General features: G+C 57.2%; 2 protein-coding genes across 2 annotated transcripts; one reads left to right on the top strand and one right to left on the bottom strand.

The window, feature by feature from the left end:
* The first annotated feature begins 736 nt into the window (after positions 1-736).
* On the top strand, positions 737-9328 carry NOP53 (NOP53 ribosome biogenesis factor). Its single transcript, XM_038767658.1, has 13 exons — positions 737-963; positions 3522-3586; positions 6206-6290; positions 6963-7168; positions 7491-7561; positions 7653-7748; positions 7921-8025; positions 8118-8291; positions 8371-8546; positions 8624-8690; positions 8941-9017; positions 9123-9179; positions 9265-9328. The coding sequence occupies exons 1-13, from the start codon at positions 737-739 to the stop codon at positions 9269-9271; spliced, it is 1413 nt and encodes a 470-aa protein (XP_038623586.1). The 3' UTR covers positions 9272-9328.
* An 883-nt stretch (positions 9329-10211) lies between these two features.
* On the bottom strand, positions 10212-14936 carry LOC119946128 (gap junction delta-2 protein-like). Its single transcript, XM_038767551.1, has 2 exons — positions 14866-14936; positions 10212-10948 (listed from the first exon to the last, which is right to left on the bottom strand). Exons 1-2 carry the CDS (start codon positions 14934-14936, stop codon positions 10213-10215), a joined length of 807 nt encoding a protein of 268 aa, XP_038623479.1. The 3' UTR covers position 10212.
* Between the last annotated feature and the right edge of the window lie 912 nt (positions 14937-15848).

The following is a 15848-nucleotide window of genomic DNA, read 5'->3' as shown; positions in this document are numbered from 1 at the left end:
CAAGTCACTTCACATCTCTGGGCCTCAGTTCCCTCATCTGTCAAATGGGGTTGAAGACTGTGAGCCCCCCCGTGGGACAACCTGATCACCTTGTAACCTCCCTAGCTCTTAGAATGGTGCTTGGCACATAGTAAGCGCTTAGTAAATGCCATCATTATTATTATTAACTTCTCTGGGCCTCAGTTCCCTCATCTGTCAAATGGGGATGAAGACTGCGAGCCCCCCCGTGGGACAACCTGATCACCTTGTACCCTCCCCAGCGCTTAGAACGGTGCTTGGCACATAGTAAGCGCTTAATAAACGCCATCATCATTATTATGAACTTCTCTGGGCCTCAGTTCCCTCATCTGTCAAATGGGGATGAAGACTGTGAGCCCCCAAGTGGGACCACCTGATCACCTTGTAACCTCCCTAGCTCTTAGAACGGTGCTTCTATTTATAGATAGATATTTATAGATTTTTATAGATATTTATAGATATAGCTATTTATAAATAAATGCTATTATTATTATTATTTATTATTATTATTGGATAACGGTCCCCATTCGGGCCCATTGTACAGAGCAGGGGCGGCCGCCTCAGTTCGTTTTGTCGAATCTGCGGACGTGGGGAGGTTTCCTTTCGGCAGCTTCGCCTGCTCCCCCAGCCCCCCCCCAAGTCTCGCGATGTCAGGACCGGAAGTCTCGCGCCGGGGGGAACCGGATATCCGCTCCCCCCGCGGCCTCCCTTCCGCAAGATGGCGGCGGCGCCGGGGAGTGGCGGAGGCGGCGTGTCCGGGGTGGAGGAGTTCGTGGGCTTGCGGGCCGGGGCGGTGGATCCGGGCCGGGGCGGGAGGCGGCGGCGGGGCCGGGCGAGGGGCTCGAAGAACAAGAAGCGGAGCTGGCGGCGTCTCGGGGAGCAGCCCCTGGGCCTCCAGCTCGATCGCTTCCTGGACGATGTCCGCCTGCAGGAGCGCGCCGCCGGGTGAGGGCGCCGGAAGTGGGGCCACGGGGGACCGGAAGTGGGGGTTGTGGGGGGGGGACACGAGGGAATAATAATAATAATAATGATGAGGGTATGTGCAAAGCGCCGTTCTAAGCGCTTGGGGAGGTTATAAGGTGATCTGGTAGGCCCACGGGGGGCTCACGGTCTTCATCCCCATTTTACAGGTGAGGAAACTGAGGCCCAGGGAAGTGCAGTGGCTTGCCCGAAGTCACCCAGCTGACAGTTGGCGGGGCCGGGGTTTGAGCCCGTGACCCCGGACTCCAAAGCCCGGGCTCTTTTCCACGGGGGGAGGGGGGACGGAGGGAGGGGGGGCTGGTGAAGGGAAGGGGTCTCGAGGGGATAGGGGGAGGGGGGGTCTAGGGAAGGGAAGGGGTCTGGGGGGGGACGGGGAGGGGGGGTCCAGAGGGGAAGGGGGAGGGGGTCTGGGGGGGGGACGGGGAGGGGAGTCTGGGGACAGGGGAAGGGGGTCTTGGGGGGGTAGGGGGAGGGGGGGTCTGGGAGGGATGGGGGAGCTGGTGAAGGGAAGGGGTCTGGGGGGGACAGGGAGAGGGGTCTAGGGGGGGAAGGGGGAGAGGGTCTGGGGGGACAGGGAGGGAGTCTGGGGACAGGGGAAGGGGTCTAGGACAAGGGGAGAGGGTCTAGGGGCAGGGGTCTAGGAGGGACGGGGGAGAGGGTCTGGGGAAGGGAAGGGGTTTGGGGGGGCAGGGGGAGGGGGGTCTGGGAGGGATGGGGGGTCTGGTGAAGGGAAGGGGTCTCGGGGGGACAGGGGGAGGGGGATCTAGGGAAGGGAAGGGGTCGGGGGGGGACAGGGGAAGGGGGTCTGGGGGGGGAGGGGGGTCTGGGAGGGATGGGGAGGGGGGCTGGTGAAGGGAAGGGGTCTGGGGGGGGACAGGGAGAGGGGTCCGGGGGGGGAGGGGGTCGGGGCGGGGACAGGGAGGGAGTCTGGGGACAGGGAAAGGGGTCTAGGAGGGAGGGGGGAGGGGGTCGGGGCGGGGACAGGGAAAGGGGTCTAGGAGGGACGGGGGAGAGGGTCTGGGGGCAGGGGAAGGGGGTCTGGGGGACGGGGAGAGGGTCTGGGGGCAGGGGCAGGGGGTCTGGGGGACGGGGGGGGGTCTGGTGAAGGGAAGGGGTCTGGGCGGGATGGGGAGGGGGTTGAGGGGGAGGGGGGCTGGTGAAGGGAAGGGGTCTGGGGGGGACAGGGAGGGGGTCTGAGGACGGGGGGAGGGGTCTAGGGAGGACGGGACAGGATCTAGGGGGGAAGGGGAGGGAGTCTGGGGACAGGGGAAGGGGGTCTGGGGGGGACAGGGGAAATGGCCTGGGGGGATGGGGGAGGGGGTCTGGGGGGGCGGGGGAGATGATGGGGGGATCTGGGGATGGGGGAAGGGGTTCTTGGGGGGTGGGATCTGGAAGCCGTGTGGCTCAGTAGAAAGAGCCTGGGCTTTGGAGTCAGAGGTCATGGGTTCCAATCCCGGCTCCGCCAATTGCCAGCTGGGTGACTTTGGGCAAGTCACTTCACTTCTCTGGGCCTCAGTTCCCTTATCTGGAAAATGGGGGTGAAGACTGGGAGCCCCCCGTGGGACACCCTGATCACCTCATAACCTCCCCAGCGCTTAGAACGGTGCTTTGCACAGAGTAAGCGCTTTATAAATGCCATCGTTATTATTATTCGAATCCCGGCTCCGCCACTTGTCAGCTGGGTGATTTGGGGCAAGTCACTTCACTTCTCTGGGCCTCAGTTTCCTCATCTGTAAAATGGGGATGAAGACTGTGAGCCCCACGTGGGACAGCCTGATCACCTTGTAATCCTCCCCAGTGCTTAGAACAGTGATTGGCACATAGTAAGTGCTTAACAAATGCCATCATCATCTGGGGGGACTGGAAGAGGGGATCTCGGGGGGAAGGGGAGGGAGTCTGGGGAGATGGGGAAGGAGGTCTGGGGGCACGGGGAGGGGGTCTGAGGATGGGGGAGGGGGTCTGGGGGGACAGAAGGAGGGGGATATGGAGATGGGGGAAGGGGGTCTGGCTGGGGACGGGGATGGGATCTGGGGGGACAAGGGGAGGGGATCTGGGGATGACAGGAGGGGGGCCCTGGGGGGACGAGGGAGGGGATCTGGGGGGACCGGAGCGGGGGATCTGGAGGGAATCTAGTGGGGGAGGAGATCTGGTGGAACAGAGGAATGGGGTCTCTGGGGAGGGGTCCACAGGGGACAGGAAGTGAGGGGCTCTGGGGGGGCAGGGGAAGGGGATCTGGGCGGGGGGAAGGAGGGGGAAGGGGATCTGGGGGGACACGGGGTGGGGATATGGAAGGATAGGAGGAGGGGATATGGGTGAAAGGGAAGGGGATCTATGGGGGGGTTAGGGAGACAGGAGGAGGGAATCTGAGGGAATAGGGGAAGGAGGTTTGGGGGACAGGAGGGGCTCTGGGGGTCTGGGAGTACAGGGAGAGGGGAATCTAGGAAATGGGGTGGGATGGGGAGATGGAGAGCGCGGTGGGGGGCAGTCCAGGACCCAGGCTGAGGTCGGGGGTGTCTCTACAGGGGGCTTGTGGCCGAGAAGCCGGATGAAGCCCTGTTCTTCTTGGACACTGGGAATGAGGTGAAAGGTAAGAGAGAGAGAGAGAGAGAGAGAGAGTGTGTGTGTGTGTGTGTGTGTGTGTGTGTGTGTACACATGTAAGTACTGTGTATGGGCCGGGGCACATGGTAAGCGCTTAACAAATGCCATCATCATCATCTGGGGGACCGGAAGAGGGAGTCTGGGGGGACAAGGGGAGGGGATCTAGGGACGGGCCTTTACAGAGATCGAAATGCCCACAAGTGGCTGAGATTAATATCTATTGTATATGTTACATGCTTTCTATGTGCCAAACACCGTGCTAAGCGCCGGGGTAGATGCATGCATTCATTCATTCAGTAGTATTTATTGAGTGCTTACTATGTGCAGAGCACCTTACTGAGCACTTGGAAGAGAACAGTAAATAGACACAATCCCTGCCCACAGTGAGCTTGCAGTCTAGAATGGGGGTGGCAGGCATTAATATTTTTTTAAAAAAGCAGGTGTATATAATTGAGAAGGGTGTGGGAGAAGAGGAAGGTTGTTGGGGGGGCTTAGGGAAGGCCTCCTGGAGGAGGTGTGTCTTTTATAAGGCTTTGAAGGCGGGGAGAGCAACTATCTGTCAGATTTGAGGAGGAAGGGCGTTCCGGGCCAGAGGCGGCATCAGATGCAGCCCCTGACCCACCTGGGGCTTTCGGTTGGAGTGAAGAGGGAAAGGACACAAGTTAAACCCCCATTTTACAGATGAAGAGACGGAGGCCCAGGGAGATTATGGGATTTGTCCAAGGTCACACAGCAGGCTCGTGGCCGAGCCACCATCAAAACCCAGGCCCATCCTTCCAGCCGCCCTACCCAGCGGAGGGGTTTGCTGTCACTCTCCACCAAATCGACAAATCTGAACGCCACCCCAACTTCCAGCTCCTACGCCAGGCATGCCCCAGTCCGGCCGGCTAGTAGTAGTAGCGGTGGTACTTGTTGGGCACCACCGGGATTCAATTTCCCATGTCAGGCCCTTGGAGAGAATCGCAGAAGCCAACCCCCCCACCGGCTGTGCGGATGGCAGGAGTCCCGGAGTGAATTATTTTAAGCTGGTGAAGACTGTTCTTGGTTAGAGCCCGGCCTTGGGAGTCAGCAGGACCCGGGTTCTAATCCTGGCTCCGCCACATGTCTGCCGTGTGACCTCTGGCTAGTCACTTGAAGCAGCGTGGCGTAGCGGATAGAGTACAGGCTTGAGAGTCAGAAGGTCATGGGTTCTAATCCTGGCTCCGCCACATGCCTGCCGTGTGACCTTAGGCAAGTCACTTGACTTCTCTGTGCCTCAGTTACCTCATCTGTAAAATGGGCAGTAAGACTGTGAGCCCTATGCAGGACAGGGACTGTGTCCAACTCAGTTTGCTTGTGTCTATTGCAGCGCTTCGTACAGTGCCAGGCACATAGTAAGTGCTTAACATATACCATCATTATTATTATTATCATTACCTACGTGACAGACGCAGAGTAGCTCCCACTTCACCGGGTCGGACATACAGGGATCACTGTTTTTTCCGTTTATTGCCGAATTGTACTTTCCAAGCGCTTAGTGCAGTGCTCTGCACACAGCGCTCAATAAATACGATTGATTGAATGAATTCTCTGTGGCTCCATTCATTCATTGTCGTATTTATTGAGCGCTTACTGTGTGCAGAGCACTGTACTAAGCGCTTGGGAAGTCCAAGTTGGCAACATATAGAGACGGTCCCTACCCAATAGCGGGCTCAAGGGGGGTTTCCGTCATCTGTAAAATGGGGGTTAAGAGTGCGAGTCCCACGTGGGACAGGGATTGTATCCAACCTGATTCATTCAAATCGAGCCCAGTGCTTACAGTAGCGCTTGGCACATAGTAAGCGCTTAACACGTGCCGTTAGTCGTACTTATTTTATTATAATTAGGGGCCTCAAGGGTCTAAGCTAAGCTTCCTCGCCTTGCCCCATCTCTCTTCCTCCCTTCAGACATAGTAAGTGCTTAACACGTACCGTTAGTCTTACTTATTTTATTATAATTAGGGGCCTCAAGGGTCTAAGCTAAGCTTCCTCGCCTTGCCCCATCTCTCTTCCTCCCCTCAGACATAGTAAGCGCTGAACACGTACCGTTAGTCATACTTATTTTATTATAATTAGGGGCCTCAAGGGTCTAAGCTAAGCTTCCTCGCCTTGCCCCATCTCTCTTCCTCCCTTCAGATATAGTAAGCGCTTAACATGTACCGTTAGTCTTATTTTATTATAATTAGGGGCCTCAAGGGTCTAAGCTAAGCTTCCTCGCCTTGCCCCATCTCTCTTCCCCGCCCTCAGACATAGTAAGCGCTTAACACGTACCGTTAGTTGTACTTATTTTATTATAATTAGGGGCCTCAAGGGTCTAAGCTAAGCTTCCTCGCCTTGCCCCATCTCTCTTCCCCCCCCCCAGACATAGTAAGCGCTTAACACGTACCGTTAGTCGCACTTATTTTATTATAATTAGGGGCCTCAAGGGTCTAAGCTAAGCTTCCTCACCTTGCCCCATCTCTCTTCCTCCCCTCAGACATAGTAAGCGCTTAACACGTACCGTTAGTCGTACTTATTTTATTATAATTAGGGGCCTCAAGGGTCTAAGCTAAGCTTCCTCGCCTTGCCCCATCTCTCTTCCTCCCCTCAGACTCGAAACTGAACCGTGGTAAGAAGAAACCGTTGCGCATCGATGTGATCCTGGAGTCCAGATCCCAGGTGGCCCCTCCCAAAGAGTGAGTGTTCCAGTCTGGCTGGCCTTACCCTCGCCCAACTGGCCATTCTCGTCCATTCCCTTGTATTTACCGAGCGCTTATCGTGTGCAGAGCGCTGTACTAAGCGCTTGGGAGAATCCACGACAATAAACAGACACATTCCCTGCCCACAACGAGCTTCCCCTTCGTTCCTCGCCCTCCCTGCTCCATTGGGCTTCAGGCTCTTTCCTGCCCCCCGCCAGGTGTGCCCACCCCTGCCCTTCTTCCCCAAACCGCCTCTTCCAAAAAGCCTCCCTCAACACCCTCTGTGGGGGTGGGCTGTGTGTACGCGCCCACTCTTTCCCCTTCAAACCCACTGCCTGGTCCTCCCTCAGACCCCCTGCCCCTCTCCCAGGGGCAGTGTCTGCTATGTGACCTTGGACAAGTCACTTCACTTCTCCGGGCCTCAGTTATCTCCTGTAAATTGGGGGTTAAGAGTGTGAGACCTGTGGGGGACAGGGACTAACTTGCATCCACCCCAGTGCTTGCCACATAGTAAGCGCTTAACAAGTGCCATCATTATTATTATATTATCCCTGCCAGTGTGTGTCATGGATGCACTGTGGCCCCAAGTCTCCACCTCCTCCTCCTGTCCCTCCGACCCCCGTACCCGGGGTCCGGCCCCCGACTCCGGTCCCCCGGCTCTCCTCCCAGCATCCTGGCTTACCAGGTCCCCAATGGGAAGAAGCTGAAGCGGAAACAGCAGCTGTTGGAGCGGCTGACCCAGCGCGGGGTGGTCAGCCGGGAGGTCCGGCGGGCCCGGGCCCGGCTCCGGAACCCCCCGCCCGCCAAGCCCAAGGCCACGGCCGGCCCTGGGGAGCCCCCCAACAGGTCCTTCTATGACCTCTGGGCCGACGACAGTGAGTTGTGACCGGGGCGATGGGGTCAGTGGGAGGGGAGCGGGGACGGCCAGGGTCGGGGGCTCTGGGTTATGACCGGAGGGGAGCGGGGACGGCCAGGGTCGGGGGCTCTGGGTTATGACCGGAGGGGCGGGGAAGTGGGGGTGGGTAGCAGGAATCGGTTGCTGAGGGGGAGATTGGCCCCCGACCCCCTCAGTTGGGGGAGGAGGGCGTGGGGTGCCGTCCTGTGCAGAGGCAGGGGAGTAGATTCTGAAGTTGGGGGCCGGGGCGAGGGGAACGGGGTGGAGCCCCATCCCCTGACACCCCCACCCCTCCCGGCCAGACCCCTTGGACCGCCCGCTGGCCGGGCAAGACGCCTATTTCCTGGAACAGACGAAAAAGCAGCGGGTCAAGGTGAGGCTGGTGGGCGGGGGTGACAGAGTGGGGAGGGCAGACCGCGGAGCCCCCACGCCTCACCGCGTCCCCCCCACCCCCGTCCCCGCAGCGGCCGCGGCGGCTCCAGGTCAAACCCTCCCCGGTGCCGGCCGTCGAGGTGACCCCCGCGGGCGGCTCCTACAACCCGTCATTCCAGGCCCATCAGGTACGGCCCACCCCGCCGGAGACGGCGTCGTCCTTGGAGGAGTCACGGTGGGGCTTGCTGGGGTGGTGAAGACGCCGTCTCCCCTCCAGCCGGCTTTCGGGGGGTCGCACGTCCCTTCACCCGGGACGGGACAGGTGGGCCGGGGAGGGCCTGACTCCTCGCTTCCCGTCAGGCCTTGCTCTCGAGAGCCCACGAGGTCGAGCGGCAGCGGCAGAGGGTGGAGGAGAAGCTTTCGAGACAGCTCAAGCTCCCCACCGCGGACCAGGCCCCCACGCAGGTGAGCCGGGATTCCTCAGCGTTCCCATTCCCGGCCGGCTGCCACCCGGGGCGGCCCGGGCCTCACTCGGCCCCCGATGTCCCCCGGCCCAGGAGTCTCGGTTCCAGGAGCTGTGTGAGGGGCTGCTGGAGGAGTCGGACAGCGAGATCCCGGAGCTGGAGCCCGAGGCGGAGGCCGAGATCTGCGACGTGAAGCCCGCGGCCGCCGCGCCCCCCAGGAAGAAGACGGAGCAGCAGAGGAGGCGGGAGAAGGAGGCCAAAGCCCTGGTGAGGCGGGGCGGGGGACGGTGGGGACCGGTCTCTTCCCCACGTCCGGCGGCCCTGACCCTGGCGGTCTCCGTTGCAGCGCGTCCAGCGGGCCGCGGAGCGGGCTGCCCGGCAGCGGCACCAGGAAGTTTTCCGGCTCCGGGGCATCAGGCGGCAGGTGGCACAGCGGCTGGCAGAGCTGGCCCGGCGGAAGGAGCTGCGGCGGGCACGGCGCCTGGCTGAGGCCGACAAGCCCCGGAGGCTGGGCAGGCTCAAGTGAGGTTTGGGGTTGGGGGGCTGGGGTGAAGGGGGGGGGATCCCTCTCACCAGCATCCCTCACCTCCGTGCCCCAGGTACCAGGATCCTGACATCGACGTCCAGCTGAGCAGCCAACTGTCCGAATCACTGCGCACGCTGAAGGTACCAGCGTCAGGGGGCCCAGGCCGCCCCCTCCTCTCCGCCCGCGCCCGGTGATGAGCCCCATCCTTGCTCTCCCGGGGCCCCCGGCCGTCCCAGCCGGGGGCGTGGGTGACACCCTGGCGGCCCCGGGCCGGGCCGGTGTGGCCAGCGCCCGGGGGCTGAGGGCCTGAGGCGGAGAGGAAGAGGAGGGTGGGCTAGGTAGGCTGGAAGGGGTTTGGGTCTCTGAGCGCTCTGCCTCTCGCCCCACCAGCCCGAAGGCAGCATTCTCCGGGATCGCTTCAAGAGCCTGCAGAAACGCAACCTCATTGAGCCCAGAGAGCGGGCCAAGTGAGTGGCAGCGGGCACGGGGGCCGGGGGAGGTGGGGAGTACAGCCTGAGGGCGGAGGGCTGCCAGGGAACCAACCTCTCGACTCTTGCGCTTGCCCCCGACAGGTTCAAGAGGAAGTACAAGCTGAAGTACGTGGAGAAGAGAGCCTTCCGCGAAATCCAGTGAGTGCCCCGTGCCCGTCTCCCCGAACCGTCCCTACCTCCCTCGGCGCACCCCCTCACGGCTCGCTCCCTTCTCTCTCCGCAGGCTGTAGCTGCGGGGGTCGTGGGTGTGCCCCTCTTCTGTTCCATTAAAGCCGTTTCCCCGCCCACGGCTCTGCGTCATCTCTATCTCTTTCATTCACTGTCATATATATTAAGCGCTTACTGTGTGCAGAGCACTGTACTAAGCACTTTCCTCAACTCCCTCCCTCCTCCGCCGCGTTGGTGGGAAGGGGCCGCTTTTCCCTGCCCCGAGCACTGGCCGGGGGCATCCCGGTTGGCTCAGGGAAAGATGATGGCAGGAACCCCACCCACTCCTGACCCGGCGGATTAAGCTTAAATCCCCTCCGGGTGCCCGCGCCCGTCCCCTACATCATCATCATCATCATCAATCGTATTTATTGAGTGCATACTATGTGCAGAGCACTGGACTAAGCGCTTGGGAAGTACAAATTGGCAACAGATAGAGACAGTCCCTACCCAACTGTGGGCTCACAGTCTAAAAGGGGGAGACAGAGAACAAAACCAAACGTACTAACAAAATAAAATAAACAGAATAAATATGTACAAATAAAATAGAGTAATAAATATGTACAAACATATATACAGGTGCTGTGGGGAAGGGAAGGAGGTAAGATGGGGGGGATGGAGAGGGGGACATATACATAACATATGTTACGTCCTCGGCCTTAATCGGTCAGTCCTTCAATCGTATTTATTGAGCGCTTACTGTGTACAAAGCACTGTACTACATACTCGGAAGCGGTACAACAGGCACATTCCCTGCCCTGCTCGCGGTCTTATTCACTCACTATCAGCATCAGTCGTATTGAGCGCTTACTGTGTGCAGAGCACTGTACTAAGCGCTTGGGAAGTACAGGTTGGCAACGTATAGAGACGTGCCCCCACAGACAGCCCACAGGCCCCAGCTGCACCCGCTTTATTCAACAGCACCCGAAGAGGGTCGGTGGGGTGGGGTGGGGCGGGGGGGTCCTCACACGTAGGCCGACTCGCTGGACTGGGTGCGGCCCAGGGCGGGGTGCAGGGGCACCCGATCTCTGCGGCCCCCGCGGGCCCCCCTGACGGCCCCCCGCACCTTCCGCCAGCCCAGGTGGTTGAGCTCGGCCAGGTTGAGCAGGACGCAGACGCCGCTGACGGCGAACATGAACACCAGGAAGACGCTCTTCTCCGTGGGGCGCGACACGTAGCACTCCACCTCGCGCAGGCACGGGTAGCGGCCGCAGGCCACCACGGCCGGCACGCGGAAGCCGTACAGCAGGTACTGGCCGGCCAGGAAGCCCAGCTCCAGCACGTTGCGGAAGACGACCTGCACCACGTAGAAGCGGGAGCGGGACCCCGGCCCGCCCGCCACCGGCTCCTTGGCCGCGGGGCGGGCCGCCTCGTCCCGGACGCCGTGGGCCGGGATGCCGTTGACCGGAGGCCGGGGCGGCGGCGGGGGCGGCGGGTCGGCCGCGGGCCGCTCCTCCCGCTGCTTGGCGGCCTGGTGGATGGAGTAGGTGATGAAGCAGAGGCTGGGCGTGCACACCAGGATGATCTGGAAGACCCAGTAGCGGATGTGCGAGATGGGGAAAGCGCGGTCGTAGCAGGCCTGGGCGCAGCCGGGCTGCAGCGTGTTGCACAGGAACATGGCCTGCTCGTCTTCGTACACCGTCTCCCCCACGATGGCCACGATCAGGATGCGGAAGATGACCACCACCGTCAGCAGGATCCTGGGGGGGGGGGGGGGCGGCCGGGGAGAGGCGGGGGTCCGGCCAAGCCCCACGCGGGGACCGGGGATGGAGGCCGCCCGCCTGCCCCTCGTGTTGGGACCCCGATTACCCGCCCGAAGCGGATTTTTGTTTCTGCCCCACGGGGACGGGGTGGGGGAGTGTGTGGGAAACGGCTGCGAGGTTGGGCGGAAGCGGTGTGCGCCGGTGGAGAGGGAGGGAGAAGGAAATGGGTTCGAATCCCCGCAGCGTGGCTCGGTGGAAAGAGCCCGGGCTTGGGAGTCGGAGGGCGTGGGTTCGAATCCCAGCTCCGCCACTTAGCTGCGTGACCTTGGGCAAGCCACTTCTCCGTGCCTCAGTTCCCTCCTCTGTCAAATGGGGATGAAGACTGTGAGCCCCACGTGGGGCAACCTGATCACCTTGTGTGTCCCCCCCCCCCCGGCGCTTAGAACAGTGCTTCGCACGTAGTAACGCGCTTAATACCATCGTTAGTATTGTGCTTAGTCTGCTGTGTGACCTTGGGTAAGTCACTTCACTTCTGGGCCTGTTTCCTCCTCTGAAACGGGGATTGAGATGGTGAGCTCGATGTAGGACGGGGACTGTGTCCAACCCGATTACGTTGTATCGACCCCAGCGCTTAGAACAGTGCTTGCCACCTAGTAAGCGCTTAACAAATGCAACAGTTATTACTTCTCTGGGCCTCAATTCCTTCATCTGTAAAAGGAGAAATGAGACAGCCCCATTGGGGATATGGACTGTAGCTTGTATCTACTCCCTGCGCTTAATACAGTGCCTGGTACATAGTATGCACTGGAGGAGCAGCGTGGCTTAGTGGAAAGAGCCCGGGCTTGGGAGTCGGGGGTCATGGGTTCGAATCCCACTCCGCTACTTGTCAGCTGTGTGACTGTGGGCAAGTCGCTTGGTGCCTCAGTTTACCTCATCTGTAAAATGGGGATTATGGCTGTGAGCCCCTCGTGGGACAACCTGATTACCTTGTATCTACTGCAGTGCTTAGAACAGCGCTTGGCACCTAGTAAGCGCTCAACACCATGATTGTTCCTAGCTTGTATCTACCCCAGCGCTTAGTCCAGTGCAAGCACTTAACAAATGGGGATTAAGACGGTGAGCCCCATGTGGGACAACCTGATCACCTTGTATCCCCCCCGGTGCTTTGCACGTAGCACTTAATAAATGCCATCATTATTATTATGTGGGACAACGATTGAATGAATGAACGTGATTACCTTGCACTAATAATAATGGAATTAAGTGCTTACTATGTGCAAAGCACTGTTCTAAGCAATGGGGAGGTTACAGGGGGCTCACAGTCTTCAGTCGGCAACACAGAGACTGAATGTTGCCAACTTGTACTTCCCAAGTGCTTAATACAGTGCTCTGCACACAGTAAGCGCTCAATAAATACGATTGATGATGATGATGATGATGATGATAGAGAGACGGTCCCTATCCAACAATGGGCTCACAGTCTAGAAGGGGGAGACAGACAACAAAACATGTGGGCAGGTGTCAAGTCATCAGAATAAATAGAATTATAGCTGAATGCTGATCACCTTGTATCACCCCCAGTGCTTAGAACAGTGCTTTGCATCCATTCATTCATTCAAATGCATTTATTGAGCGTTTAAAAGCACTTGGGAAACACAAGTCGGCAACACAGAGAGACGGTCCCTATCCAACAACGGGCTCACAGTCTAGAAGGGGGAGACAACAAAATCAATCGTATTGAGCGCTTACTGTGGGCAGAGTCCTGTACTAAGCGCTTGGGAAGTACAAGTTGGCAACATATACAGTCCCTACCCAACAGTGGGCTCACAGTCTAGAAGGGGGAGACAGAGAACAAAACCAAACATATTAACAAAATAAAATGAATAGATATGAACAAAACATGTGGACAGGTGTCAAGTCATCAGAATAAATAGAATTATGGCTGAATGCTGATCGCCTTGTAACCCCCCAGTGCTTAGAACAGTGCTTTGCATTCATTCAAACGCATTTATTGAGCGTTTAAAAGCACTAGGGAAGCACAAGTGGGCAACATGGATGGTCCCTACCCAACAACGGGCTCACAGTCTAGAAGGGGGAGACAGGCAACAAAACAAAACGTGGACAGGTGTCAAGTCGTCAGAACAAACAGAATTTAAGGCAAATGCTGATCACCTTGTATCCCCCAGTGCTTAGAACAGTGCTTTGCATTCATTCATTCATTCAATCAATCGATTGATTGATTCAAGTGCATTTATTGAGCGTTTAAAAGCACTTGGGAAGCCCAAGTCGGCAACATAGAGGGACGGTCCCTATCCAACAACGGGCTCACAGTCTGGAAGGGGGAGACAGACAACAAAACATGTGGACAGGTGTCGAGTCGTCAGAACAAATAGAATTAAAGCTAAATGCTGATCACCTTGTATCCCCCCAGCGCTTAGAACAGTGCTTTGCATTCATTCATTCAACTGCATTTATTGAGCGCAACAACAGGCTCACATCTAGAAGGGGAGGACAGACAATCAATCAATCGTATTTATTGAGCGCTTACTGTGTGCAGAGCCCTGTACTAAGCGCTTGGGAAGTACAAGTTGGCAACATATAGAGACGGTCCCTACCCAACAGCGGGCTCACAGTCTAACATGTGGACAGGTGTCAAGTCGTCAGAACAAATAGAATTAAAGCTAAATGCTGATCCCCCCCAGCGCTTAGAACAGTGCTTTGCATTCATTCATTCTATTGCATTTATTGAGCGCAACAACGAGCTCCCAGTCTAGAAGGGGGAGACAGACAACAAAACAAAACATGTGGACAGGTGTCAAGTCATCAGAATAAATAGAATTATAGCTAAATGCTGATCACCTTGTATCACCCCAGCGCTGAGAACAGTGCTTTGCATTCATTCATTCATTCAATCGCGCTTCCTGTGTACTAAGCACTTGGGAATCAATCGTATTTATTGAGCGCTTACTGTGTGCAGAGCACTGTACTAAGCGCTTGGGAAGTCCAAGCTGGCAACATATGGAGACAGTCCCTCCCCAACAGTGGGCTCACAGTCTAGAAGGGGGAGACCGAGGACAAAACCAAACATACTGACAAAATAAGTAAATAGAATAGATAGGTACAAGTAAAATAAATAGAGTAATAAATATGGACAAACATCTATACATATGGTAGACAACAAAACAAAACATGTGGACAGGTGTCATCAGAATAAATAGAATTATAGCTAAATGCTGATCACCTTGTATCCCCCCAGCGCTTAGAACAGTGCTTTGCATTCATTCATTCAATCATGCTTACTGTGTACTAAGCACTTGGGAATCAATCAATCGTATTTATTGAAAGCTTACTGTATGGAGAGCACTGTACTAAGCGCTTGGGAAGTCCCAGCTGGCAACGTATGGAGACAGTCCCTACCCAACAGTGGGCTCACAGTCTAGAAGGGGGAGACACATAATAGTAATAACAATTGGGGTTATATCTGCGTGCTAAGCACTGTACTAAGTGCCGAGGTAGATATAAGCCTATCAGGTAAAACCAAACATACTAACACAATAAAATAAATAGATTAGATAAGTACAAGTAAAATAAATAGAGTAATAAATATGTGCAAACATCTATACATATGGTAGACAACAAAACATGTGGACAGGTGTCATCAGAATAAATAGAATTATAGCTAAATGCTGATCACCTTGTATCCCCCCAGTGCTTAGAACAGTGCTTTGCATTCATTCATTCAATCCCATTTATTGAGCGCTTACTGTGTGCAAAGCACTGTACTAAGCGCTTGGGAAGCACAAGTGGGCAACATACAGAGGCGGTCCCCATCCAATACGATTGAATGAATGAAATGCCGTTATTATTATTAAGAAATGGCCTTATTATAAGGGGAAGGGTGGGGGGTTTCTCACCTGCCAATCATGGTGGAGTGCTGCTGCACCGCCGCCTCCAGGAGCCGCTCCAGGATTGTCCACTCCCCCATCGCGCCGGCCGGGCTCCTCCAGGCCCGGGCCCCGGGCACTGCGCATGCGCGCACGCGCCGGGCCCCGCGGGGGGGGAGAGAGCGCGCGCGCGCGCGCGCGTCCCCGCCCCCGCACCTCGGCCACGTGCGCCCGGCACGCGGCAAAAAAAAAGCCGCACGCATGCGCACCCGCCCCCTGCTTTTAAAAAGCCGCTCGGGCGCATGCGCACACCGGCCACGTGAGCCCGGCACGCGGCAAAAAACAAAAAAAAAAGCCGCCCGCGCGCAGGCGCACCCGCCCCCTGCGTGTAAAAAGGCACTCGCGCCTCGGCCACGTGCGGCCAAAAAAAACCTCGCGCGCATGCGCGCCCGCACCTCGGCCACGTGCGCCCCGCCCGGCACGCAGCAAAAAAAAAAAAGTCGCGCACATGCGCACCTGCCCCCTGGCCCCCCAAAGAAACAGCTCGCGCGCATGCGCACTCGCTCCCCGCCCTTGGCAACTGCGGCTATTTGTGTCCCGGCGTCGCCCACGCGTGCGCGGGAAGCTGCAAGCATAATAATAATGATGTTGATGGCATTTAGTAATCAATCAATCATCAATCGTATTTATTGAGAACTTACTGTGTGCAGAGCACTGTACTAGGCGCTTGGGAAGTAATAATAATAATGATGATGGCATTTATTAAGCGCTTACTATGTGCAAAGCACTGTTCTATTTATTCTATTTATTTTATTTTGTTAGTATGTTTGGTTTTGTTCTCTGTCACCCCCTTTTAGACTGTGAGCCCACTGTTGGGTAGGGACTGTCTCTATGTTGCCGATTTGTACTTCCCAAGCGCTTAGTACAGTGCTCTGCACATAGCGCTCAATAAATACGATTGATGATGATGATGATGATGTTCTAAGTGCTGGGGAGGTTACAAGGTGATCAGG

This window comes from Tachyglossus aculeatus, chromosome 26, assembly GCF_015852505.1.
Source record: "Tachyglossus aculeatus isolate mTacAcu1 chromosome 26, mTacAcu1.pri, whole genome shotgun sequence".
In the NCBI taxonomy this organism is placed as follows: domain Eukaryota; kingdom Metazoa; phylum Chordata; class Mammalia; order Monotremata; family Tachyglossidae; genus Tachyglossus; species Tachyglossus aculeatus.
This window is presented reverse-complemented; position numbering and strand designations above follow the sequence as displayed.